We start from the raw sequence: 27748 nt of genomic DNA, 5'->3' as shown, positions 1-27748 counted from the left end.
TACCTATGCTAAATTGTCCAGCAGATGTATCCAAAAAAGCTCCTCAAATTGCATGAAAAACATACTTTCTCTCTACTGTGTTGGCGATTTTTACCTACAACACTTTGCACACTGATGTTCACAAACTTGTTCTTTGTGCACTGTCACATGATGTCAGTGTTGGGTACTTGGGTACATTCGAGGTCGTCCTTATTTAGAGGGTGTTGTGCAGATCTTGACAAGATGCCTTAATTCCTTCTATAAGTAAATAATTGCCCCTAATGCATCCCATCCAAAAGTGCAAATTTTCCTCAACAGTTAAACCCTTCCAAGGTTACATGATGGAATAAGAGTTTGTCTTATCATTTTAAACCATTACTTAACCAAGCTTCATAGGCTGACAATTTGGCAAGCAGGAATGATTATCTCACAATTTTAACCATAACTGTTTATTAATGTGTCAATCTTTTTTATTGGCAGTTAAAGTAATTGACCAATTGTCAAATGCATCATTAAAATGTTTTTAACAATTTAAAGTATTTTTTTTAAGTGAACCGTTTGTAAACCCGTCTTTGCCATTAGGCCTGTGCATCAGACTCCAGAGGCCTTTTTCGCAGAGTTATGTCAGTGAGGTGGTCAGTTTTCAATTGGCTAACACTAATCACAGTGATTTGTGCAGTTTGAAATATGTTGTGGTCCGTGCTATTCAGATCCTAGAGACGTCCCTACCCAATTGAAGTTGACATTTTTAAATGGTTCAGGTAAGAGTAAGGTTAGGGTTAGGTTGAGGTTAAGTAAGGGGTTAAGATTAGGGTTAGATTGGATTAGGGTTAGGTGAGGACATCCCCGGGATACCGAATAGCACTGACCAATAGCACTGGTGAGTTGTTGAGATCAGTGCCATTTAAGATGAGGGAGGATGATCACTATTTTTATGAACATGGCCTTATTTCTATTACAGCATATTGGATGACTGTCATTCATATTCCATTCATCCAGCTCAATGTAACATGGATAGGTGTAGGCTCCTACATGATACTAACATTTTCCCTGTTTCCATCATGAGGTTGCTGCAACCTAGCCTATGAAAGAAAGTTTACAATGTAGTTGCACAGGTCGAGATAATTTTGAATAGTCAAGGTGACAGACAATGACACATTCAATACCGCCTTGCAGACTCTCACCTGCATCTAGCTAATCTAGAGTGTAATCATAAAGCCAACATTTGCAAATGAGAGTGTCACGCCTTGGTCTTAGTATTTTGTGTTTTAGTTTATTAGTTGGTCAGGCCAGGGTGTGACATGGGTTTATTGTTTGTTGTAATTCTTAGTTGGGTTTTTTAGTTACTGGGATTGTAGCTGATTAGGGGTGTGTGTTACATAGGTTTGGCTGCCTGAGGCGGTTCTCAATCAGAGTCAGGTGATTCTCGTTGTCTCTGATTGGGAACCGTATTTAGGTAGCCTGGGTTTCACTTTGTATTTCGTGGGTGATTGTTCCTGTCTCTGTGTTAGTGTTCACCAGACAGGCTGTATAGGTTTTTCACGTTCCGTTTGTTGTTTTTGTTATTTCATGTATTCGTCTTTTGTCTATTAAAAACATGAGTAACTAACACGCTGCATTTCGGTCCGACTCTCTTTCGACAAACGAAGAACGTCGTAACAGAGAGTTTCTATTGGACAAATTTAGGTATGTTCATTCCCGTTTTGTTTGCTTTCGTTTAAGAAACTTTTTTAACACAATCGGCATAATGAATACACGCCTGATCCATGAGCCTCCTAAGTCAATGTACCCAGAGGAGGACAGAAGCTAGCTGTCCTCCGGCTACACCATAGTGCCACTCTACAGAGTGCTGCTGAAGCTACTGTAGACCTGCATTGCAAAACAGAGTTTTTTTAATCAATTATTTGGTGACATGAATATATTTAGTATAGTTTTTTTTATGTTTCACTATTTTTATTTTTATGAAATTCACTGAGGAGGATGTAACAAGCATGGCATCAAGCATTCGTTGTAACATCTTTGTAATTACAGATAAATACATATGTAATTTCACTGTAATTAGGACCCCTTCAAATTAAGTGTTACCAAATTGCCTTTCCTTTACAGCATCAGACCATCCTAATTATCACTTGAAACATATTGTTTTGTGTTTAATAGGCCAAATGACACACTCTGTAAAAAAATGACCCCAGAAGGATTTCTTCTTGCAATTTGTAGTCTATGACATTTCAGATTTAGATATGATACGTTTTCACAAAGTACAGTAGCTTGGATGTAGTGAACTATTTTTTTTTAAAGTAGCTTTAGTTAAATAAACTGTATTTTTCTGAAGGTTAGATTTAGTGTAGCTTAACTTCTTCCAGTGTCAAGTAATTAGTAGCTTGGTAAACTGATTTCAGAGTAGCTTCCCCAACACTGGTACCCACCATCTACTGTAAATGACATGGGAGATGAATTCGCCTCCCATACAGTCAACAACCTTGTTGGTTTTGTTCATGAATGGAGAATGTGATTAAACTGATTGACTGAGGGGTGGGTCCTTCACTCCTTTCGTTAATAATGCATTAGAGCAATTGTACTGACATATACACTTTTCCCATGTTATGGCAAGCTATGCAGTATAAACATGTTTAACTGCAGCAATAGAGACAAACAGCATGGTCTTAGCTTGGGCATTTATCACATCTTTCATTGTCTCCTTAGGGGCGTGGTAAAGAAGGAGGCTATGCTACTGTCACAGATTGGAATAGGGTTTCAGTACATAAGATGATAGGGGTTAGTGCAGGACATTTGAGACCGAAAGAGTTACGGATAAATAGGCAACAGGTAATTATAGACAAGATAACAGGCAATGCTTTACGTCAGTCAGTAACAACCAGCAAGCTGCCATAGCTGTACCTGCTATGCTTCACTGCAAAATCAGAAGAGATCCTCCCTCTCCAAAAATGCTGCTCTGTAACTTTGTTCATTTTGACCATTTCCAGTCTTACCCTCCCACATTTTCTGTTAGTAGCACTAACTTGGCATACTGTAGTATCTATCTATATTTGTTTTGTTCTTGAATGCTTGAACACAAGGATTTGGATTTGTTTTCTGGTTACTACATGATTCCATGTGTGTTATTTCATAGTTTTGATGTCTTTTTACAATTTAGAAAATAATCAAATAAAGAAAAACCCTGGAATGAGTAGGTGTGTCCAAACGTTTGACTTGTACTGTGTATGGTAGTAGAGTAGTGGCGTGAGGGCGCACAATGGGTTGTGAAATCTTTTGTAGATGTATTGGATTTTTATTTTTTTTAAATGGTACAACTGCCTTCATTTTCCTCCATTTACCGAAATCTGTGATGTTTATTATTTTTTACCTGTCAGGGTGTCACGACTTCCGCCGAAGTTGGTCCCTCTCCTTGTTCGTTCGGCGGTCGACGTCACCGCTTTTCTAGTCACCACCGATCCACGTTTCATTTTCAGTTTGTTTTGTCTTCATTGCACACACCTGGTTCCCATTCCATAACCATTGTTCCCTATTTTACCCTCTGGTTTCCCCCTTGGTTTTGTGCGGGTTTGTTATTGTCAAGTCATCTTGTTTTAATACCTGGATTATTTTGTGTCCTTCATGGAATATTGTTTTTGAGTAAAGTTACGGTTATTACTCATCTCTGTGTCCTGCGCCTGACACAGAGATGACACAGGGACAGATAGTAACAAGACACTGCAATGACTATCCTTGTGTTTGCGTATCAGATCACCACTGATAAGCCCTGTAAATATGCAAATTATTCTCCACAGACACCTGCAGTGGAACACACGCTCACAGCCTGCTCTGGCCTTCTCGTTAAGCGTATGTCGACAGACGATGTTATACTGGTTTGACACAAAAAAAAGAGAGTGTGGATGTTGGATGGAGCAATGTGATTTGATCAACCGAACAACAGGACCGCATGTTAAAATGTTGTCCCAATCACTGCAATGAAAAGGGAGCCTTTATGATGCATGTGTAGCGTTGTAGTCATAACCATTCTACGATCTGAATCACATTTTGACGATTGTCCAAAAAAAAAAGTGTATTGCTTACTTAGTTAGTTGTCTTCCAGGTGCAACATAAGGTCGCAACAATCTTCAGACACTCTGGAGTCTGTCTTTGGCCACAGCTTGTGCCCTGAGAGACCTCTTCGAGCCAAGTCAACACTGTTTGTCACCATGCGGTTTTTGGCCTGCCTCGATGATGCATCTTCAGGACAGAGCATGTGTGTATAAAAAAAGTGTATCGTTGTGTAAAATATGTGTTACTCTATGCCGTTATAAATGGACAGCACCTGTCTTGTCTTCTCAATCAAATATTATACCGTCATGTTCTCACCCTCCCTATCCAACCCACACATAATCATAGCACAATGGCTGAAATCAAAATAATGTCAAATGTTACAACCCCTCTGGGTTCGAGGAAGTTCCTTTGTCATAACACGTCTGATCTGATACTGACTTACAGTGGCTTTCTGTCTTAGTATTTGTTCAACAGATTGATGCTTCCTGTGTGATGGGAATGGGTATAGGTGGAGAAAGGTGTTGAAATTACTCCTGGCACAGTATCAGACATATATATGCTCTGTATTGGCTCACATGGCTTTCATCAGAATACATTTGCAACAGTCATCAAAGATACTCCAAACTTTTAGAATTGTTATCATTTACCCAATATCGACTGAATTGCAGCACAGAAAACATTAGACTGATATTGACACATAAATGAGAAAGATCCAGGTATTCAATTTCTTGTCAAATGTATCTTCTTAGAATGCACTCATAAACCACTGAACAAAACAACATGCAACAAAAAAATACGCAACATGCAACAATCTCAAAGATTTCACTGAGTTACAGTTCACATGAAGAAATCAGTCAATTTTAATCAATTCATAAGGCCATCATTTATGGATTTCACATGTGCATCTGTTGGTAGGGGCCTGGATCAGAAAACCATTCAGCATCTGATACATCTGACCACCATTTCCATCAGGCAACCTGACACATTTCCTTTGCACAGTGTTGATCAGGCTGTTGATTGTAGCCTGGGAATTTAGTTCCACTCCTCTTCAATGGCTGTGCAAACATGCTCAATGTGGGACATGTCTAGTGAGTATGCAGGCCAACTCCTAGGAATTACTGTGTACAGATCCTTGCGACATGGGGCAGTACATTATCATGCTGAAACATGAGGTGTGAATGACGGATGAATGGTACGACAATGGGCCTCAGGATCTCGTCATGGTATTTCTCTGTTCATATTGCCATCGATAAAATGCAATTGTGTTCGTAGTCCATAGCTTATACCTGCCCATACCATAACCCTACCGCCACCATGGGACACGCTGATCACATCAACAAACTGCACACACTGTCTGCCATCTGCCCGGGTACAGTTGAAACCGGGATTCACACTTCTCCAGCGTGCCAGTGGCCATCGAAGGTCAGTCTTTGCCCACTGAAGTTGGTTACGACGCTGAACTGCAGTCAGGTCAAGACCCTGGTGAGGACAATGAGCACACAGATGAGTTTCTCTGAGACGGTTTCTGACATTTTCTTCAGAAATTCTTCAGTTGTGCAAACCCACAGTTACATCAGCTGTCCGGGTGGCAGGTCTTAGACAATCCCGTAGGTGAAGAAGCCGGATGCAGAGGTCCTGGGCTGGCGTGGTTAGACGTGGTCTGTGGTTATGCGGCCGTTTGGATATACTGCCAAATTCTCTAAAATGGCATTGGTAGAGAACATTAAATTCTCTGGCAACAGCTCTGTTGGACATTCCTGCAGTCAACATGCAAATTGCATACTCCCTCAAAACATGAGACATGTGTGGCATTGTGTTGTGGCATTGTGTTGTGTTGAGTGGCATTTTAATGTCCCCAGCACAAGGTGCACCTGTGTAATGATCATGCTGTTTAATTAGCTTCTTGATATGCCACACCTGTCAGGTGGATGGATTATCTTTGCAAAGGAGAAATGCTCACTAACAGGGATGTAAACAAATTTGTGCAAACATCTTTAGAGAAATAAGTTTTTCGTGCGTATGGCAAATTTCTGGGATCTTTTATTTCAGCTCATGAACATGCAACCAATACTTCATATGTTGCGTTTGTGTTTTTTTTTCAGTGTATGTGCTACAGTATTGTACGATTGTATTTTCTATCACCACACAGTCACAACAAACATCCTGGCAGACACGTGGAATCTTTCTCAAGTCAAGCAATATCCTTTTAATGTGTGTGGCCCTTGCAGTAAAAAGCATCAGACAGTCATTACACCATGCATTGTGCTGGAGAGAAAGGCTCTGGCAGCGATGGACTGAGTAGCTCTGGCACCTCTGGAATGAGGGGCTCTAGCGCCTCTGGACTGAGGGGCGGGAGCTCTGGCAGCGCCGAACAGGCGGGAGACTCCGGCAGCGCTGGAGAGAAGGAAGGCTCCGGCAGCGCTGGAGAGGAGGAAGGCTCCGACAGCGCTGGAGAGGAGGAAGGCTCCGACAGCGCTGGAGAGGAGGAAGGCTCCGACAGCGCTGGACAGGCGAGGCGCACTGTAGGCCTGCTGGCACTGGTGGTACTGGGCCGAGGACACGCACAGGAAGCCTGGTGCGGGGAGCTGCCACCGGAGGGCTGGTGTGTGGAGGTGGTACCGGATAGACCGGACCGTGCAGGCCCACTGGAGCTCTTGAGGACCGAGCCTGACCAACCTTACCCGGTTGAATGCTCCCGGTCGCCCTACCAGTGCGGCGAGGTGGAATAGCCCGTACTTCCTGTGTGCCTCCCCCCAAGAATTTTTGGGGGCTGACTCTCGGGCTTCCATCCACGCCGCCGTGCTGCCTCCTCCTACCAGCGCCTCTCCGCCTTCATCGCCTCCAGCTCTTCTTTGGGGCGGTGATATTCTCCAGGCTGTGCCCAGGGTCCTTTACCATATAACTCATCCTCCCATGTCCATTCCTCCTCGAGCTGCTCCTGCTGCCGCTTCTCCTGCTGCACCTTGGGACGGCGACACTCCCCTGGTTTTGCCCAGGGTCCTCTCCCGTCGAGGATTTCTTCCCAAGTCCAGAAGTTTTTATCGCGCTGCTCCTGCTGCTGCCCGTTACCACGCCGCTTGGTCCTGTTGTGGTGGGTTATTCTGTAACGGTTTTCTTTACTTGAAGGAGAGGCGGACCAAAATGCAGCGTGGTGGTTATTCATGTTTTTTAATAAAACACTATACATGAATAAACTAACAAAAAAACAATAAACGTGAGAAAACCTAAACAGCCTATCTGGTGAAAACAAACACAGAGACAGGAACAATCACCCATAAACACACAGTGAAACCCAGGCTACCTAAGTATGATTCTCAATCAGAGACAACTAATGACACCTGCCTCTGATTGAGAACCATACTAGGCCGAAACATAGAAATACCCAAATCATAGAAAAACAAACATAGACTGCCCACCCCAACTCACACCCTGACCATACTAAATAATGACAAAACAAAGGAAATAAAGGTCAGAATGTGTGTGTGTGTGTGTGTGTGTGTGTGTGTGTGTGTGTGTGTGTGTGTGTGTGTGTGTGTGTGTGTGTGTGTGTGTGTGTGTGTGTGTGTGTGTGTGTGTGTGCCCGTGCAGACGTACATGCAGTTGTAAGAGAAAGCAAGAGAGAGAGAGAAAGCAAAAGTAAGTGATTGTATCAGACATCCAAAAGCTTTTAGTGTAAACTAGCACACATACGCAGCTGTCTTACAACACTTCTGAGGACCTTTTGGGGACCAACAATTTTTTCCATTCAAAATCATATTCTTCTTAACCCCTAAACCTAAACCTTAACCTAACCCTAACCTTTAACCCCTAACCTGAAGCCTAATCTTAATTCTAACCCTAAACCTAACCCCTAAATCTAAAACATCCTTTTAACAAGTGAGTACCGACAAAATGTCCTCACTTCTCTGAATTTTAGTTGGTTTGTGAGGACTTCTGGTACTCACAAGTATAGTAAAATGTACGCAAGCACACACACACACACACACACACACACACACACACACACACACACACACACACACACACACACACACACACACACACACACACACACACACACACACACACACACACACACACACTTTCTTTACATTCTCTCAACCAGCTTCACCTTTTCTAACAGTCTTGAAGGAGTTCCCACATATGTTGAGTACTTGTTGGCTGCTTTTCCTTCACTTTGTGGTTCAACTCATCCCAAACCATCTCAATTGGGTTGAGGTTGGGTGATTGTGGAGACCAGGTCATCTGATGTAGCACTCCATCACTCTCCTTATTGGTCAAATAGCCATTACACAGCCTGGAGGTGTGTTGGATCATTGTCCTGTAGATAAACAAACGATAGTCCCACTAAATGCAAACCAGATGGGTGGCGTATCGCTGCAGAATGCTGTGGCAGCCATGCTGGTTAAGTATGCCTTGAATTCTAAATAAATCACAGACAGTGTCACCAGCAAAGCATCCCTACACCATCACTCCATGCTTCACGGTGGGAACCACACATGCAGAGATCATCCGTTCACCTACTCTGCGTCTTACAAAGACAGGGCGGTTTGAAACAAAAATCTCAAATGTTGCAGTTAATCATGTAGTTAGCCAGAAAACAAATCAACATTTATTTTATATTTGAGATTCTTTTATGTAGCCAGCTCTCATCAAGGCAAAGGGTGGCTACATTGAAGAATCTCAAATGTAAAATAAATGTTGATTTGTTTTGTGGTTAACGACATGATTCCATATGTGTTATTTCATCATTTTGATTTCTTCACTATTATGTAGAAAATAGTCAAATAAAGAAAAACTCTGGAATGAGTAGGTGTGTCCAAACTTTTGACTAGTGCTGTCTGTGTTAGTAGAGTAGTGTCCTGAGGGCACACACTTCATGTGTTGTGAAATCTGTTGTGAATGTATTGTAATGGTTTTAAGTTGTATAACTGCCTTCATTTTGCTAGACCCCAGGAAGAGTAACTGCTGTCTTGGCAGCATCTAATGGGGGAACCATAATAAATGCAAATACAGATACAAATACAGACACACGGCAGGTAGTCTAGCTGTTAGAGCGTCGGGGCCAGTATCCGAAAAGTCACTAGTACAAATCCCTGAGCCGACAAGATAAATACACTGTTGATGTTCCCTTGACCAAGGCACTTAGCCCTAAGTGCTGCAGGGTTGATGTTGATAATGGCTGGCTATGACCCTACTCTCTGAGGGTGTCTCAGTTGGGATATGCCAAAAAAACATATTTTCATTTCACACATGCGTACTGTATAGCACACATGAACATTTGTGAAATAGGACAACTATATGCACCCACCAAAATTCTTATAACACACATCTTTCTGACTAAAACCATGTTTCAGCTTGCACCCACCTACTGCAGGTTCTTTGAATTGCTCAGCTGTGTATGACATCACCCATTTCAGCCTACGCTTGCCCTCCCGCCCATAATTACTGTAGCCGAAGCCAGCACAAGTTTCTTCAGCTGTGTTTTCACCTCAGGTGGACTGTGTCTGTACTGTATTTAGGGACAAGCCAACACTCTGTGGCATTGGAGTACCATATCAGCTCACACATCTGGATACAGTATGGGGACTAGAAGTACCTGTCTGCTCATGACACTGGTAAGGTTTGATGTTTGAAATAGAGGGTCATTGGAGAGGGTCACAGTGGTTTATCATGCTCAACCATTTACTTGGATATAGTTTGGGATGGGACTTTCTGTGTTCATTCAGACTAGGATTGGAAAAGCATATTTAAATCAAATGTATCATACTGATTAAGTAACCAGAGTTTAAGTATTTTGTGTTGAAGATATAGTGCCTTAGATCTTTGGGTCTGGAAGGTGGGCGAAATCTGGAAGTGTGATTTTTTCTTTTAGCAGTGTTTAGTAACCAATATACAGTCTTACATTCATGTGCTCCTTCTCTGGTTCAGGCTGTTGAAGAGCTCCAGACTGCTTTTCAGTCACCACAAGCCTCCGTTTATGGTCTCAAACTGGTCTTGAATGTTCAAAAAAACTAAATTCATAACCTTTACCACATCTGGTGGCTTATCCATTGAAAAAGTGTAATACTATAAATACCTACAGGTTAAGTCAGAAGTTTACATACACCTTAGCCAAATATATTTAAACTCAGTATTTCACAATTCCTGACAGGTTAGGTTAGGAGGTTAGGTCAGTTAGGATCACCACTTTATTTTAAGACTAGGAAATGTCAGAATAATAGTAGAGAGAATAGTTTATTTCAGCTTTTATTTCTTTCATCACATTCCAAGGGGGTCAGAAGTTTATATACACTCAATTAGTATTTGGTAGCATTGCCTTTAAATTGTTTAACTTGGATCAAACATTTCGGGTAGCCTTCCACAAGCTTCCCACAATAAGTTGGGTGAATTTTGGCCCATACCTCCTGACAGAGCTGGTGTAACTGAGTCAGGTTTGTAGGCCTCCTTGCTAGCACACGCCTTTTCAGTTCTGCCCACACATTTTCTATGGGATTGAGGTCAGGGATTTGTGACGGCCACACCTTGACTTTGTTGTCCTTAAGCCATTTTGCCACAACTTTGGAAGTATGTTTGGTGTCATTGTCCATTTGGAAGACCCATTTGCGACCAAGCTTTAACTTCCTGACTGATGTCTTGAGATGTTGCTTCAATATATCCACACAATTTGCATTCCTCATGACGCCATCTATTTTGTGAAGTGCACCAGTCCCTCCTGCAGCAAAGCCATCCCACAACATGATGCTGCCAAACCCCTTGCTTCACGGATGGGATGAAGTTCTTCTGCTTGCAAGCCTCCCCCTTTTTCCTCCGAATATAATGATGGTCATTATGGCCTAACAGTTTTATTTTTGATTCATCAGCCCAGAGGACATTTCTCCAAAAAGTACGATCTTTGACCCCATGTGCAGTTGCAAACCGTAGTCTGGCTTTTTATGAAGGTTTTGGAGCAGAGGCTTCTTCCTTGCTGAGCGGCCTTTCAGGTTATGTCGATATGGGACTCGTTTTGCTGTGGATATAGATACTTTTGTACCTGTTTCCTCCAGCATCTTCACAAGGTCCTTTGCTGTTGTTCTGGGATTGATTTTCACTTTTTGCACCATATTATGTTAATCTCTAAGAGACAGAACGCTTCTCCTTCCTGAGCGGTATGACGGCTGCGCGGTCCCGTGGTGCTTACACTTGTGTACTATTGTTTGTACAGATGAACGTGGTACCTTCAGGTGTTTGGAAATTGTTCCCAAGGACTGGACTCTATTTATCATGCATCCTTTTGCTTTATTACAAATGCCAAATAACTCACCCACCATTGCACCTTGTACCAAATGGTGGGTTGGACCTCACTTTATAAGGCGCAGAAAGATTCATTTGTACATGTTCATCTACAAAGGCCTTTCTGGTAAACTTCCTCTTTACCTCTGTAGTCGGGTCTCCTTCACCACCCTTAGTTACGATACCCGGTCTGCTAGGTGGTTGCTACTTAAAGTTCCCAAGACATTTACAGTATTAGGCAAGACTGCCTTCTCGTCTTGTGCACCAGAGGCATGGAATAGTCTACAACCCATGCTTCATCTAGATATGTTAGTGCCACTGAATGAATTTAAAATGTTGATGGGAGACGGTTACAGAGGGGTGTAATTTTTTTAGGCCAGATCAAATCAAATCAAATTGTATTTGACACGTGCGCCGAATGCAACAGCTGTAGACTTTACAGTGAAATGCTTACTTACAAGCCCTTAAACAACCATGTTTAAAGAAGCTTTAAGAAAGCATAGTGTATTCTATTGTTGTATGTTTTAATTCTGGAATATATTGATTGTTGCTCCCTACCTGGCCAGGTCTCCCTTGAAAGAGAGACTCTGGGTCTCAATGGGCTTTTCCTGGTTAAATTAATGTTTTAAATATATATATATATATATATATACAGTATATATACACCACCGTTCAAAAGTTTGGGGTCACTTAGGAATGTCCTTGTTTTTGAAAGACATAAAATAACATCAAATTGATCAGAAGTACAGTGTAGACATTGTTAATGTTGTAGATGACTTTTGTAGCTGGAAACGGCAGATTGTTTATGGAATATCTACGTAGGTGTACAGAGGACCGTTATCAGCAACCATCACTCCTGTGTTCCAATGGCACATTGTGTTAGCTAATCCAAGCATTTTAAAAGGCTAATTGATCATTAGAAAACCCTTTTTCAAATATGTTAGCACAGCTGAAAACTGTTGTTCCTATTAAAGAAGCAATAAAACTGGCCTTCTTTAGACTAGTTGAGTATCTGAAGCATCAGCATTTGTGGGTTTGATTATTGGATTAAAATGGCCAGAAGCAAAAAACTTTCTTCTGAGACTCGTCAGTCTATTCTTGTTCTGAGAAATGAAGGCTATTCCATGCAAGAAATTACCAAGAAACTGAAAATCCCGTACAACGTTAACTTCACAGAACAAACTGGCCCTAACCAGAATAGAAGAGGAGTGGGAGGCCTTAATGCACAACTGAGCAAGAGGACAAGTACATTCGAGTGTCTAATTTGAGAAACAGACGCCTGTTCTGTGAAGGGAGTGGTACACGGCGTTAGACTGACGAGTTTCAAAATAAAGTTATTTGTTACTGGCCATTTTGAGCCTGTAATCGAACCCACAAAACCCACAAATCTAAAGACCAGTTTTATTGCTTCTGTAACCAGCACAACAGTTTTCATCTGTGCTGACATAATTACAAAAGGGTTTTCTAATGATCAATTAGCCTCTTAAAATTCTAAACTAACACAACGTGCCATTGGAACACAGGAGTGATGGTTACAGATAATGGGCCTCTGTACGCCTACGTAGATATTCCATTAACAATCAGCCGTTTCAAGCTACAACAATCATTTACAACATTAACAATGTCTGATCAATGTCTGATCAATGTCTGTTTCTGATCAATTTGATGTTATTTTAATGGACAAACATATGTACTCTTCGTTCAAAAACAAGGACATTTCTAAGTGACGCTAAACTTTTGAACAGTAGTTTATATAAATGTATATATAGAGAATGAGATGGTGGTGAGATGAGCTCAGCTAAATGTCTTTATGTTCCCATGGCTTTCAGTCCCATTCATTCTTATGTACACTTTAACCATACCTTATTGAGCCCCTACTCACAATAGAGACAGGCTCACCTTTCAGGGAAATACCTTTTTTAACCAATGCATCTGTTCTTGTCTGGTTTGCTCTGTAGTGTTTGGGGATTGTCAGTGTGTCCTCTGAAGAGTTACTGCATCGGCAGAAGAGAATCTGGATTGTAGACTCTTTTAAGATAGAAGAGGCGAGGCCCGGACCTTATCCTTATGTACTGGGGAACGTAAGTAAAGATCACACACTCTTTTGTCGAGAGGGAAATGCCTCCTTTTTCTATGTAATCACATGTGCATTGATACAAACACACACTCACATGGTCGAACAAGTAGGCAGACGGACGGACACGGGTGCACATGCAAAACCCATGCGTGCACATGCACATGCACGCATACGCAAACACACACAAATTCATGCACTGAACGGATGTTTTGTTTCAGGTTCAGATTGAGAAGGCGTTCCGTGTGGGTTTCCATCTACATGGTCAAGGGGTTGATCAGGACCCCAGAGGAAAACTGTCCATCAATACAGACACCGGAGATATCGTAGTTCATGGAGAACTAGACTACGAGCTTTACCAGAAACTTAAGGTGGGAGAATGGAACTCATTAACCATTAAAAAAAAGACAATTAAAATATATTTTTAATGACATTTAGAATTGGCCAAATAATTTATTTGACACAATTCTAATTCTATAAATTGTAATTATACTGAACAGAATATAAACACAACATGTAAGGTGTTAATCCCATGTTTCATGAGCTGCAATAGAAAATCCCAGAAATGTTTCATATGCACAAAAAGCTTATTTCTCTCAAATTTTGTGCACATCAAGAAGCTGATTAAACAGCACGATATTACACATTTGCACCTTGTGTACATGTATACATTGTTTTTTGTCAGAGGCTATCCATCATTTTTTATTTGACCTTTATTTAACTAGGTAGGTCAGTTAATTAAGAACAAATTCTTATTTTCAATGACGGCCTAAGAAGAGTGGGTTAACTGCCTTGTTCAGGGGCAGAACGACAGATTTTTACCTTGTCAGCTCGGGAATTCGATCTTGAAACCTTTTGATTACTAGTCCAACGCTCTAACCACTAGGCTACCTGCCGCCACATTGCCCAGTCTGCGCGATCAAAACAATCTTGAAGCATGGATTCTGATAGGTCAGCCCAACGTTGAATCGACCTTAGCACCGGTACTTCCTGGTTGAGGTTCTGTCTATAGGAAGGGAGGAGAAAAAATGTAGTCGTGATCTGATTTGCTGAAGGGAGGGCAGGGGAGGGCCTTGTAGCCATCTCAGAAGGGGAAGTAACAGTGCTTTAGTGTTTTTGCGGCAAGAGTCAAATGTGTCAATGTGTTGAGAGAACTTCGGTAGAGTTTCCCTCAAATTTGCATTGTTAAATCCCCAGCTACAAAAAATGCGGCCTCAGTACATGTGGTTTCCAGTTTGCACAGAGAGAATAGGGACTGTAACATACTCATAGAATCATGGCTCTCTCAGGATATACTATCCCGTCCATACAGCCAGCTAGCTTCTCAGTACATCGCGCAGACAGGACTAAAGAACTGTCCTGGAAGTAAAAAGACAGTGGTGTATGTTTAATGATTAACTACTCGTGGTGTTTTAACCCTCGCAAGGCTGCCGGCCCAGACAGCATTCCTAGCCTAGTCCTCAGAGTCTGCTGTCCCCACTTGCTTCAAGATGTCCACCATTGTTCCTGTACCTAAGAAAGCAAAGGTCACTGAACTAAATGACTATGCCCCACAGCACTCACTTCTGTCATTACAAAGTGCTTTGAGAGGCTAGTTAAGGATCATATCACCTCTACCTTCCCTGACAACCTAGACCCACTTTAATTTGCATACGGCCCCAATAGATGCAATCCCTATCGCATTGCACACTGCCCTATACCATCTGAGAAATACCTATGTAAGAATGCTGTCCATTGACTATAGCTCAGCCTTCAACACCACAATACCCTCCAAGCTCATCATTAAGCTCGCGGCCCTAGGTCTGAACCCCTCCCTGTGCAACTGGGTCCTGGACTGCCTGACGGGCCTCCCCCAGGTGTTGAACACCTCCACTGCACTGATCCTCGTAAAAGCAGGGGAGCTGGTTCTACTCTGTTTGGCCATTTTCTGTTGCTTTGTCGTGAAAAACTGAGCGGGTCGAACGTAACACGTCAAACCTGTAACCCATAGATAGACAGGCTAGAAATGTTTTAACAAAGGAATTTTGCATTAAATTGCCCCTCCTTGTTGCATACAACAAGCTTCCATTCCCCATCACAAGGTGATTCATGGACGAGCTAACAAGTAAATACCAGTTGGAGAGCCATTCAAGTGTTTTTTTTACACTTGGTTACGAACACACCACACCATAACACCGCTAACCATCCACTGTATAACAAATATTAATTTGAAGCACAAGACCTTTACTTTGACATATTGTGGAATGTTGTACGGTGTACAGTTTTTGTTTCAATCGATAAAAATGTAAATAAAAATATAGAAAAACAGTGCCCAATCTCTCATTACTTCATTCAACTGAAGAGAGACACTTGAAGAGTTGAATTCCAAAACACCAGCTGTGGAAAAGGTATTCAATTGTCATAATAGAGTAAAAGTACAGATACCTTAATTAATAGAAAATGACTCAAGTGAAAGTGAAAGACACCCAGTAAAATACTACGTGGTTTTAAATATACTTAAGTATCAAAAGTAAATGGAATTGCCTAAATGTACTTAAGTATCAAAAGCAAAAGTGTAAATCATTTCAAATTCCTTATATTAAGCAACAATTTTCTTTTCTTTTTTTCTTTTCGGATAACCAGGGGCACACTCCCACACTCAGACATTTACAAACGAAGCATTTATGTTTAATGAGTCTGCCAGATCAGACGCAGTAGGGATGACCAGGGATGTTCTCTTGATAAGTGTGTGAATGGGACCATTTTCATGTCAAAATGTGATGAGTACTTTTGGCTGTCAGGGAAAAAGTACATTAATTTTCTTTAGGAATGTAGTGAAGTAAAACAAAAATATACTCTATATATCTCATAGTAAAGTAAAGTACAGATACCCCAGAAAACTACTTAAGTGGTACTTTAAAATAGTTTTACTCAAGTAATTTACACCATTGCAAAACACTATATATCTATTTTCAGAAATGTTGGTAAATTTGCTTTAACTGTTTAAATAAATTCTTAAAGAAATTGGTGTCTTTTTCACTGTCTAATTATAACACGTGGTTGTTCTTTTCCACCTAGAGGAACGTCTACCTATGTGAGATTGATATTCATTGACTACATCTCAGCTTTCAAAATCATAGTGCCATCCAAGCTTATCACTAAGCTCAGGACCCCTGGACTAAACACCTCCCTCTACAACTGGATCCTGGACTTCCTGACGGGCCACCCCCAGGTGGCGAGGCTAAGTAACAACCCATCCCCCATGCTGAACATCAACACAGGGGCCCCTCATGGGTTCGCGCTTAGTCCCCTCCTGTACTCCCACGACTGCGTGGCCATGCAAGACCCCAATAGTTTGCCGATGACACAATAAACTGCTTGGCATCCGACAACAAGGGACTACATAGGGTAGTGTTTACGTCCCAGTAGATCACTGGGGCCAAGTTCCCTGCCATCCAGGACCTCTAACCCAGGCGGTGTCAGAGGAAGGTCCTAAAAATTGTCAAAGACTCCAGCCACCCACGTCACAGACTGTTCTCTTTGTTACCGCATGGCAAGTGGTATCGATGCACCAAGTCTGAAACCAAAAGGACCCTGAACAGCTTCTACCTCCAAGCCATAACGATGCTAAATAGTTAGTTAAACGTTTAATCAAATAGCTATATTGACCCTTTTTACACTTTTTTGACTCATTGTACAGTGGGGCAAAAAAGTATTTAGTCAGCCAACAATTGTGCAAGTTCTCCCACTTAAAAAGATGAGAGAGGCCTGTAATTTTCATCAAATGTACACTTCAATTATGTCAGACAAAATTGGAAAAAAAATCCAGAAAATCACATTGTAGGATTTTTAATGAATTTATTTGCAAATTATGGTGGAAAATAAGTATTTGGTCAATAAGTTTATCTCAATACTTTGTTATATACCCTTTGTTGGCAATGACAGAAGTCAAACATTTTCTGTAAGTCTTCACAAGGTTTTCACACACTGTTGCTGGGATTTTGGCCCATTCCTCCATGCAGATCTCCTCTGGAGCAGTGATGTTTTGGGGCTGTTGCTGGGCAACATGGACTTTCAACTCCCTCCAAAGATTTTGTATGGGGTTGAGATCTGGAGACTGGCTAGGCCACTCCAGGACCTTGAAATGCTTCTTACGAAGCCACTCCTTCGTTGCCCAGGCGGTGTGTTTGGGATCATTGTCATGCTGAAAGACCCAGCCACGTTTCATTTTCAATGCCCTTGCTGATGGAAGGAGGTTTTCACTCAAAATCTCACAATACATGGCCCCATTCATTCTTTCCTTTACACGGATCAGTCGTCCTGGTCCCTTTGCAGAAAAACAGCCCCAAAGAATGATGTTTCCACCCCCATGCTTCACAGTAGGTATGGTGTTCTTTGGATGCAACTCAGCATTCTTTGTCCTCCAAACACGACGAGTTGAGTTTTTACCAAAAAGTTATATTTAGTGTGTTACTGATGGTAGGATTTGTTACTTTGGTCCCAGCTCTCTGCAGGTCATTCACTAGGTTCCCCCGTGTGGTTCTGGGATTTTTGCTCACCGTTCTTGTGATCATTTTGACCCCACGGGGTGAGATCTTGCGTGGAGCCCCAGATCGAGGGAGATTATCAGTGGTCTTGTATGTCTTCCATGTCTTCCATTTCCTAATAATTGCTCCCACAGTTGATTTCTTCAAAAGCAAGCTGCTTACCTATTGCAGATTCAGTCTTCCCAGCCTGGTGCAGGTCTACAATTTTGTTTCTGGTGTCCTTTGACAGCTCTTTGGTCTTGGCCATAGTGGAGTTTGGAGTGTGACTGTTTGAGGTTGTGGACAGGTGTATTTTATACTGATAACAAGTTCAAACGGGTGCCATTAATACAGGTAACGAGTGGAGGACAGAGGGGCCTCTTAAAGAAGAAGTTACAGGTCTGTGAGAGCCAGAAATCTTGCTTGTTTGTTGGTGACCAAAAACGTATTTTCCACCATAATTTGCAAATAAATGTGATTTTCAGGATTTTTTTTCTCATTTTGTCTGTCATAGTTGAAGTGTACCCATGATGAAAATTACAGGCCTCATCTTTTTAAGTGGGAGAACTTGCACAATTGCTGGCTGACTAAATACTTTTTTGCCCCACTGTATATGCTGCTGTTGGTGTTTAAAATATGTCACTTTATTCCTAGTTATATGTACATACAGTTGAAGTTGGAAGTTTACATACACCTTAGGCAAATACATTTAAACTCAGTTTCTCACAATTCCTGACATTTAATCTTAATAAAAGTTAGGATCACCCCTTTGTTTTATGAATGTGAAATGTCAGAATAATAGTAGAGAGAATTATTTATTTCAGCTTCTATTACTTTCATCACATTCCCAGGGGGTCAGAAGTTTACATACACTCAATTTGTATTTGGTAGCATTGCCTTTAAATTGTTTAACTTAAAATTGTTTAACAAACATTTTGGGTAGCCTTCCACAAGCTTCCCACAATAAGTTGGGTGAATTTTGGCCCATACCTCCTGACAGAGCTGGTGTAACTGAGTCAGGTTTGTCGGCCTCCTTGCTAGCACACGCTTTTTCAGTTCTGCCCACACATTTTCTATGGGATTGAGGTCAGGGATTTGTGATGGCCACTCCAATACCTTGACTTTGTTGTCCTTAAGCCATTTTGCCACAACTTTGGAAGTATGTTTGGGGTCATTGTCCATTTGGAAGACCCATTTGCGACCAAGCTTTAACTTCCTGACTGATGGCTTGAGATGTTGCTTCAATATATCCACACAATTTGCATTCCTCAATGATGCCATCTATTTTGTGAAGTGTACCAGTCCCTCCTTCAGCAAAGCACTCCCACAACATGATGCTGCCACCCCCGTGCTTCACGGTTGGGATGGTGTTATTTGGCTTGCAAGCATCCTCCTTTTTCCTTTTTTGTTACATTTCTCCAAACAGTACGATCTTTGTCCCCATGTGCAGTTGCAAACTGGTTTTGGAGCAGTGGCATCTTCCTTCCTGAGCGGCCTTTCAGGTTATGTCGATATAGGACTCGTTTTACTGTGGATATAGATACTTTTGTACCTGTTTCCTCCAGATCTTCACAAGGTCCTTTGCTGTTGTTCAGGGATTGATTTGCACTTTTTGCACCAAAGATCATCCCAAAGATGAACCAGACTTGTGGCGGTCTACCATTTTTATATGAGGTCTTGGCTGATTTCTTTTGATTTTCCCATGATGTCAAGCAAAGAGGCACTGAGTTTGAAGGTAGGCCTTGAAATACTTCCACAGGTACAGCTCCAATTTACTCAAATGATGTCAATTAGCCACAGAAGCGTTTTCTGGAATTTTCTGGAATTGTTCAAGCTGTTTAAAGGCAGAGTCAACTTAGTGTATGTAAACTTCTGACCCACTGGAATTGCAATACAGTGAATTATAAGTGAAATAATCTGTCTGTAAACCATTGTTGGAAAAATGACTTGTGTCAAAGTAGAAGCCCTAACTAACTTGCCAAAACTGTAGTTTGTTAACAAGAAATGTGTGGAGGGATTGAAAAACGAGTTTTAATGACTCCAACCTAAGTGTATGTAAACTTCCGACTTCAAATGTATCTAGTTTATGACCTCGTACCCCTGCACAATAACTCGGCACTGGTACCCCGTGTATATAGCCAAGTTAAAGGTGCTGCATGGCCAATTCAACGTCTGCATTCATACTTCTTGCAGTTCACAGAGCAGCGCAGCGCTGTGGTGAAAGATGTTGTCAAGGAAATGAGTTTGTGTTACACAGGACCTCCTGCCCCCACCTACCGTCAACCAATCATGTCAATGCGAAACTAGTCGGAGCCTTCAGCATTGTAAAAATAAAAGTGGGAGCTACACGGTGATGCAGTACGCAGCTAAACTTAGCCTATGCATGCCTCCGGAGGCTCCTTAATTGCGCCACACCCTCCATACGGAACGTCCGACCACAATTTCGGATCACGCATAAATGTCTCTTATTGTGTATTTATCATTACATTTATTATTCCATGTTTTACTTTTCTATTATTTCTCAATATTATATATCTCTGCATTGTTGGCAAGGGCACATAAGTAAGCATTTCACCGTTAGTATACACCTGTTGTTTACAAAGCATGTGACAAATAACATAATATTCTTTGGGCCTTCCTCTGACACCACCTTGTATATAGGTCCTGAATGGCAGGCAGCTTGGCCCCAGGGATGTACTGGGCCATACACACACATTACACCCTCTGTAGTGCCTGGGGACCCATGACAAATCTTTTCAGTCTCCTGAGGGGGAAAATGTGTTGTCGTTACCTCTTCACAACTGTCTTTGGACCATGATAGTTCGTTGGTGATTTGTGGACACCAAGGAACTTGAAACTCTTGACCCGCTCCACTACAGCCCCGTCGATGTTTATGTTAGCCTGTTCAGCCCTCCTTTTCCTACAGTCCACGATCAGCTCCTTTGTCTTGCTCACATTGAGGGAGAGGTTGTTGTCCTGGCACCACACTGCCAGGTCTCTGACCTCCTCCTTATAGGCTGTCTCATCATTGTCGGTGAAAGCCTACCACTTTTGTGTCGTCAGCAAACTTAATGATGGTGTAGAAGTCGTGCTTGGCCATGCAGCTGTGGGTGAACAGGGAGTTGAGGAGGGGACTAAGCACGCACCCCTGAGGGTCCCAGGTGTTGACGATCAGTGTGGCAGATGTGTTGCTGCCTACACTTACCACCTGGTGATGGCCTGTCAGGAAGTCCCGGATGCAGTTGCAGAGGAAGGTGTTTAGTTCCTTAGCTTAGTGATGAGCTTTGTTGATACTACGGTGTTGAATGCTGAGCTGTAGTCAATGAAAAGCATTCTCACATAGGTGTTCCTTTTGTCCAGTAGGGAAATGGGATGTGTGGAGTGTGATTGAGATTGCATCATCTGTGGATCTGTTGACGCGGTATGCGAATTGGAATGGGTCTAGGGTTTCCGGCATGATGGTGTTGATGTGAGCCATGACCAGCCTTTCAAAGCACTTCATGGCTACCGAGGTGAGTGCTATGGGGCGGTAATCATTTAGCCAGGTTACCTTCCCTAACTTGGGCACAGGGACTATGGTGGTCTGTTTGAAACATGTAGGTATTACAGACTTGGTCAGTGAGAGGTTGAAAATGTCAGTGAAGACACTTGCCAGTTGATCACGCATGCTTTGAGTACATGTCCTGGAAATCCGTCTGGCCGCACGGCTTTGTGAATGTTGAACTGTTTAAAGGTCTTGCACACATCAGAGAGCATGATCGCACAGTCGTCCGAAACAGCTGGTACTCTAATGCGTGCTTCAGTGTTGCTTGCCTCAAAGTGAGCAACAAAGGCATTTAGCTTGTCTAGTAGGCTCGCGTTACTGGTCATCTTGTGACTGGGTTTCCCTTTGTAGTCCGTACTAGTTTTCAAGCCCTGTCACCTCCGACGAGCGTCAGTTCCAGTGTAGTAGGATTCAATCTTAGTCCTGTATTGATGCTTTGCCTGTTTGATGGTTTGTCTGAGGGCATAGCGGGATTTCTTATAAGCGTCCGGATTAGTGTCCAGCTCCTTGAAAGCGGCAGCTCTAGCCTTTAGCTTCGTGTGCGAATTTTGCCTGTAATCTATGGCTTCTGGTTGGGATATGTATGTACGGTCACTGTGCGGATGACGTCGTCAATGCACTTAATGATGAAGCCGGTGACTGAGGTGGTATACTCCTCAATGCCATTGGATGAATCCCAGGACATATTCCAGTCTGTGCTAGCAAAATTAGTCCTGTAGCGTAGTACCCGTGTCATCTGACCTCTTCTACATTGAGTGAGTCACTGGTACTTCCTGCTTTAGTTTTTGCTTTTTGCAGGAATCAGGAGGATAGAATTATGGTCAGATTTGCCAAATGGAGAGTGAGGGAGTGTTTTGTATGTGTCTCTGTATGTGGAGTAAAGGTGGTCTAGAGTTTGTTTTCCTCTGGTTGTACATGTGACATGATGGTAGAAATGAGGTAAAACGGATTTCAATTTGCCTGCATTAAAGTCCCCGGCCAATAGGAGTGCCGCTGCTGGATGAGCATTTGTTTTTTGCTTATGGCCCAAATGTATCTACATGTATTGGAACTACATTTTACATGACATTAAATACACTGCTCAAAAAATAAAGGGAACACTAAAATAACACATCCTAGATCTGAATGAATTAAATATTCTTATTAAATACTTTTTTCTTTACATAGTTGAATGTGCTGACAACAAAATCACACAAAAGTTATCAATGGAAATCTAATTTATCAAGTGGAAAACCACACTACAGGCTGATCCAACTTTGATGTCCTTAAAACAAGTCAAAATGAGGCTCAAAATGAGGTAGTGTGTGTGGCTTCCACGTGCCTGTATGACCTCCCTACAACGCCTGGGCATGCTCCTGATGAGGTGGCGGATGGTCTCCTGAGGGATCTCCTCCCAGACCTGGACTAAAGCATCCACCAACTCCTGGACAGTCTGTGGTGCAACGTGGCGTTGGTGGATGGAGCTAGATATGATGTCCCAGATGTGCTCAATTGGATTCAGGTCTGGGGAACGGGTGGGCCAGTCCATAGCATCAATGCCTTCCTCTTGCAGGAACTGCTGACACACTCCAGCCACATGAGGTCTAGCATTGTCTTGCATTAGGAGGAACCCAGGGCCAACCGTACCAGCATATGGTCTCACAAGGGGTCTGAGGATCTCATCTCGGTACCTAATGGCAGTCAAGCTACCTCTGGCGAGCACAAAGAAATGCCACCCCACACCATGACTGACCCACCGCCAAACCGGTCATGCTGGAGGATGTTGCAGGCAGCAGAACATTATCCACGGCATCTTCAAAACTGTCACATGTGCTCAGTGTGAACCTGCTTTCATCTGTGAAGAGCACAGGGCACCAGTGGCGAATTTGCCAATCTTGGTGTTCTCTGGCTAATGCCAAACGTCCTGCACGGTGTTGGTCTGTAAGCACAATCCCCACCTGTGGACGTCAGGCCCTCATTCCACCATCATGGAGTCTGTTTCTGACCGTTTGAGCAGACACATGCACATTTGTGGCCTGCTGGAGGTAATTTTGCAGGGCTCTGGCAGTGCTCCTCCTGCTCCTCCTTGCACAAAGGTGGAGGTAGCGGTCCTGCTGCTGGGTTGTTGCCCTCCTACGGCCTCCTCCGCGTCTCCTGATGTACTGGCCTGTCTCCTGGTAGCGCCTCCATGCTCTGGACACTACGCTGACAGACACAGCAAACCTTCTTGCCACAGCTCGCATTGATGTGCCATCCTGGATGAGCTGCACTGCCTGAGCCACTTGTGTGGGTTGTAGACTCTATCTCATGCTACCACTAGAGTGAAAGCACCGCCAGCATTCAAAAGTGACCAAAACATCAGCAAGGAAGCATAGGAACTGAGAAGTGGTCTGTGGTCACCACCTGCAGAACCATTCTTTATTGGGAGTGTCTTGCTAATTGCATATCATTTCCACCTGTTGTCTATTCCATTTGCACAACAGCATGTGAAATTTATTGTCAATCAGTGTTGCTTCCTAAGTGGACAGTTTGATTTCACAGAAGTGTGATTGACTTGGAGTTACATTATGTTGTTTAATTGTTCCCTTTATTTTTTTGAGCAGTGTATATTGAAATGTATTTTTTTTCTGTATGGGTATTGTGTTGTGTTATTTTAGTTTGGTTGAGTTCTTATTAAATGTATTGCTTGATAGCTCGATAGTTTTGCTTGATTGGTTGATGTATTAATTGGTTGGTTGGTTGAATGACTGGCGGGATTGATTCACATCTTCCTTATTACATGGGACTACAGCTGACATTTGAGGCCCGAGATGCATCCAATAATGCATTGGACACCCGGCTGGGAGTGGAGGTGGAGATTCTAGACATCAATGACAACCCCCCAGTTTTCCAGAGGAACACTTACACCATCAACCTGAAAGAGTCTACTTCACAAGGTAAAATATTCTATTTGTTTGTGTCTTTCTTTCTTTCTTTCTTTTATTCTCGCTTACCTTCATTTTATTTATTGCGGATAAAAGAAAACCACACTGTGAGTTCCCTCAGAATGTTTAGGATGTATTGTTAATGTAACTGTTAAGTGTTTCCAGTTCTTCTTTGAAATATGAACTATTATTATTTACTATATGAGCGAAATAGTTTTCATTTTTTAAAGTATGTTAAAACGCAACTGTTCTGTGTTGGAATGGTGTGGACGTACCCCAACAACAAAATGGTGTAGGCGTATACTGGTCATTAAAAATATTAAATGGAGTAGACCACAGATTGGCCAGCTAATCCTCATCTGGAGCATGACATCAACCTCTATGAGGAAATAGCAAGCATTTTTGAAGCAGTCTGCTTTTAGATGTTTTTTTAAGTGTTTCATTCTCCAATTTATTATTTGGCCACACATATGAGTATAGGCTGAGTCAACAACACAATTTGGGTATGAGTTAACAGAATATACACTTTTAAAAGTGAGATTTTCAACGGACAGTTACTTTAAAATCGACACAAATTGCAGACATTGACAAACGGATTTTGCTGCGAAACACAACAGAGTAAGTATTTTGAATGAACCTGCAATGTGGTTGTCCTTTATCTATGATTGGTTGAATTGGAGCCTCTGAAACCATGACTCTCTGTTTCCTCTCATATCAGGAGATTTCGTGACAGCTGTAGTTGCAACAGATAAAGATCAAAGCAGCACAAACAATGGCACCTTTGACCTGAAGATTGTCTCCATCACCCCTACGCCCCCAGACAACCTGGAGTTCTTCCTTGAGCAAAGAGGTCCAACTGGAATCATCAAATTCAAAGGGTGTCTGGAGCACGAGGTAAGAGGTGCCTCTATTTATGTCTATATTCTTTCATTCATTCATTTTCAACTATAGTGTGATTGTTTCAATCTTCCACTTCAGAAATCAAAGAAATACACCATCCTGGTGGAGGCTAAAGATCGTGGAGAGGCGGTTCAGCTCTCCAGCACCTGTACAAACATCATCAATATAGAGGATGGAAACAACCATCTGCCTGTCTTCACTGGGCAAACGGTGGGCAAAATGATTCTATCCTCTTCACTTTATCACAAGATGCGGTGGAGGTATTTGTTCAAATATATTAATGATTCTCCGGAACCACAACTATATCCCTCTTATAATGTATCATCCTCCTGGGATATTATATTATTTCAGGGTGCAGGAAGCATCAAGGAGAGAGACAGAGGTGATGTACCAATTCTTCGGCTCCAGGTTTCAGACCAAGATACCAAAGGTACTGAAGCCTGGAAGGCCAAATACACTATCCACGGAGACAAGGACCAGATCTTCAGAATCACCACTGATCCAGACACCAACGAAGGAGTCTTGTTTGTTGAAAAGGTCTGTTCCCTTTCAAATAAGTTAATGACTCCTAAATAAGATAATGTATGTCATGTGAGACTTTCAGATTTTCTGTAATTTACATTTTTAAAGTTGTGGTTCTATTAATCATATTTTTATTGTCATTGTTGTTGTTGTTGTTGCAATCAAACTAATAGCAGACCTGTAGTATTAGTTGTAGTAGTATCTGATGAACTGTGCTCATAGATGTGGTTGCAATAATCATATCCCTGCATCCATTTGTTTGACTAAACACTAAATCATCCTTCCGTAAACCACATTCTCCCTCTGTCTCCTGGTAGCCTCTGGACTACGAGGGTGGCTCTCAGAGGAACCTGTCAGTCAGCGTAGAGAACGAGGCGCCCTATTTCTCTTGTAAGGTCAAAGGTCGTCCTGCCATGGGCCTGTGGGATGTGGTCACCACAGGGGGGGTATCTTTGACAGGTGAACGGCCCCTGCTGTCCACCCGCCAGGTGACGGTCACGGTGGAAGACATCAACGACCCGCCCATCTTCACCCCCGCCATCAAAAATGTGACGGTGGAGGAGAATGTGGAGGTTGGCTGGTACCTGGAGACGTTCACTGCCATCGATCTAGACAGGAACCATGCCAACACCTTCAAGTAAGACTGGGGATGCATTTAACCCACCCTTCAGTGGGACTTCTGTTCTATCTCCTACTGTACAGTTCTGCAGCACCTCCTACTGGTTTATCAAGCTAGACTGGAAATCTAGGCCAGTTCTCCATAACATTTTTTTTTACAGTTCATTACCAATTTATTACTATAATTAATTTGACCTCAAACCACAGATCATTCTTGATTTTTATAAAAATTCTACTAAAAGTGTCATACCTAGATCATATGTTGTGATGATGCACACTCTTGAAGCCAATCAGGCCAACCAAGCCAACCTTTTGCTAGACCTGTAGTCGAAAACACATCTTACATGCCCAAACCATGTTTTGTAGGTACGTGAAAGGAAAGGACCCTTGTGACTGTGTGGCAGTAGACACAAAGACTGGCAAAATAACCACAGCTAAGATCTTAGACCGGGAGTCACCTTATGTGAAGGACAATGTCTATCAAGTGACAGTGTTTGCTGTTGATGATGGTAAGAACTATAAAAAGTACTAGTAAATTATACCAAAATCAGTAAAATAACACTGTATCGGTATATCATCCACGGTGCCACCAGCATGTGTCAGTTGAGAGTTACTCTGATTGACAGGCCAGCCTCCCATGACCGGAACTGGAACACTCAACATCCACCTAAAGGACCAGAATGACAACCTTCCGGAGCTTGAGATGGCCACCATGGACATGTGTCTTTCAGATGAGCACACTGAGGTCAACATCACAGCCTACGACCTGGATGAAGAACCCTACAGCGGACCTTTCTACTTCCAGCTCCAAGGGGACGATGTCAAGGGCAAGTGGAGGATTGACCCCGACAACGGTGTGGTTTTCCTCCTCATAAATGTCTCGTACACTCTATCTGACCTCTCATTCATAATACGTTATTCCATATGGGCTCTTTTACTCTCTACATACCTACAGTTGAAGTCAGAAGTTTACATACACCTTAGCCAAATACATTTAAACAGTTTTTCACAATTCCTGACATTTAATCCAAGTAAAAAATCCCTGTCTTAGGTCAGTTAGGATCACCACTTTGTTTTAAGAATGTGAAACTACCTTCCGGCGCCGACAGAGATGGCTGCCTCGTTTCGCGTTCCTGGGAAACTGCAGTATTTCAAATTTTTTTGCATGTCATTTCTTAGTACCCCAGGTAATCTTAGGTTTTATTACATACAGTCGGGAGGCACTACTGGATATAAGAACAACTCACCATCATTACGACCAGGAATACGACTTTCCCGAAGCGGATCCTGTGTTTTGCCCACCACCCAGGACAATGGATCGGATCCCAGCCGGCAAACCAAAACAACGTCACCGTAAAAGGGGCCGACGAAGCAGTCTTCTGGTCAG

At 42.4% G+C, this 27748-nt stretch overlaps 1 protein-coding gene across 3 annotated transcripts in view; it reads left to right on the top strand.

Annotated features, from left to right (window-relative positions):
• Window positions 1-9464: 9464 nt before the first annotated feature.
• cdh26.2 (cadherin 26, tandem duplicate 2) overlaps window positions 9465-27748 on the top strand; it is a 26348-nt gene continuing 8064 nt past the window's right edge. The window contains exons 1-10 of one of the 3 annotated variants that reach the window (XM_064923394.1): window positions 9465-9641; window positions 13254-13376; window positions 13591-13740; window positions 24189-24333; window positions 25040-25215; window positions 25300-25431; window positions 25573-25758; window positions 26061-26380; window positions 26728-26870; window positions 26988-27215. In XM_064923394.1, coding sequence (XP_064779466.1) covers window positions 9606-9641; window positions 13254-13376; window positions 13591-13740; window positions 24189-24333; window positions 25040-25215; window positions 25300-25431; window positions 25573-25758; window positions 26061-26380; window positions 26728-26870; window positions 26988-27215 — 1639 coding nt within the window. In that variant the 5' untranslated portion in view covers window positions 9465-9605. Of the gene's footprint in view, window positions 9642-10896; window positions 11352-13253; window positions 13377-13590; window positions 13741-21234; window positions 21387-24188; window positions 24334-25039; window positions 25216-25299; window positions 25432-25572; window positions 25759-26060; window positions 26381-26727; window positions 26871-26987; window positions 27216-27748 lie in introns of those variants that run through there. The other 2 variants (XM_064923395.1, XM_064923396.1) reach the window with 2 other exon arrangements.

This window comes from Oncorhynchus masou, chromosome 18 (genome assembly GCF_036934945.1).
Source record: "Oncorhynchus masou masou isolate Uvic2021 chromosome 18, UVic_Omas_1.1, whole genome shotgun sequence".
Lineage (NCBI taxonomy): Eukaryota > Metazoa > Chordata > Actinopteri > Salmoniformes > Salmonidae > Oncorhynchus > Oncorhynchus masou.
Note: the sequence above shows the minus strand (reverse complement) of the source record. Positions and strands in the feature narration are given on the sequence as shown.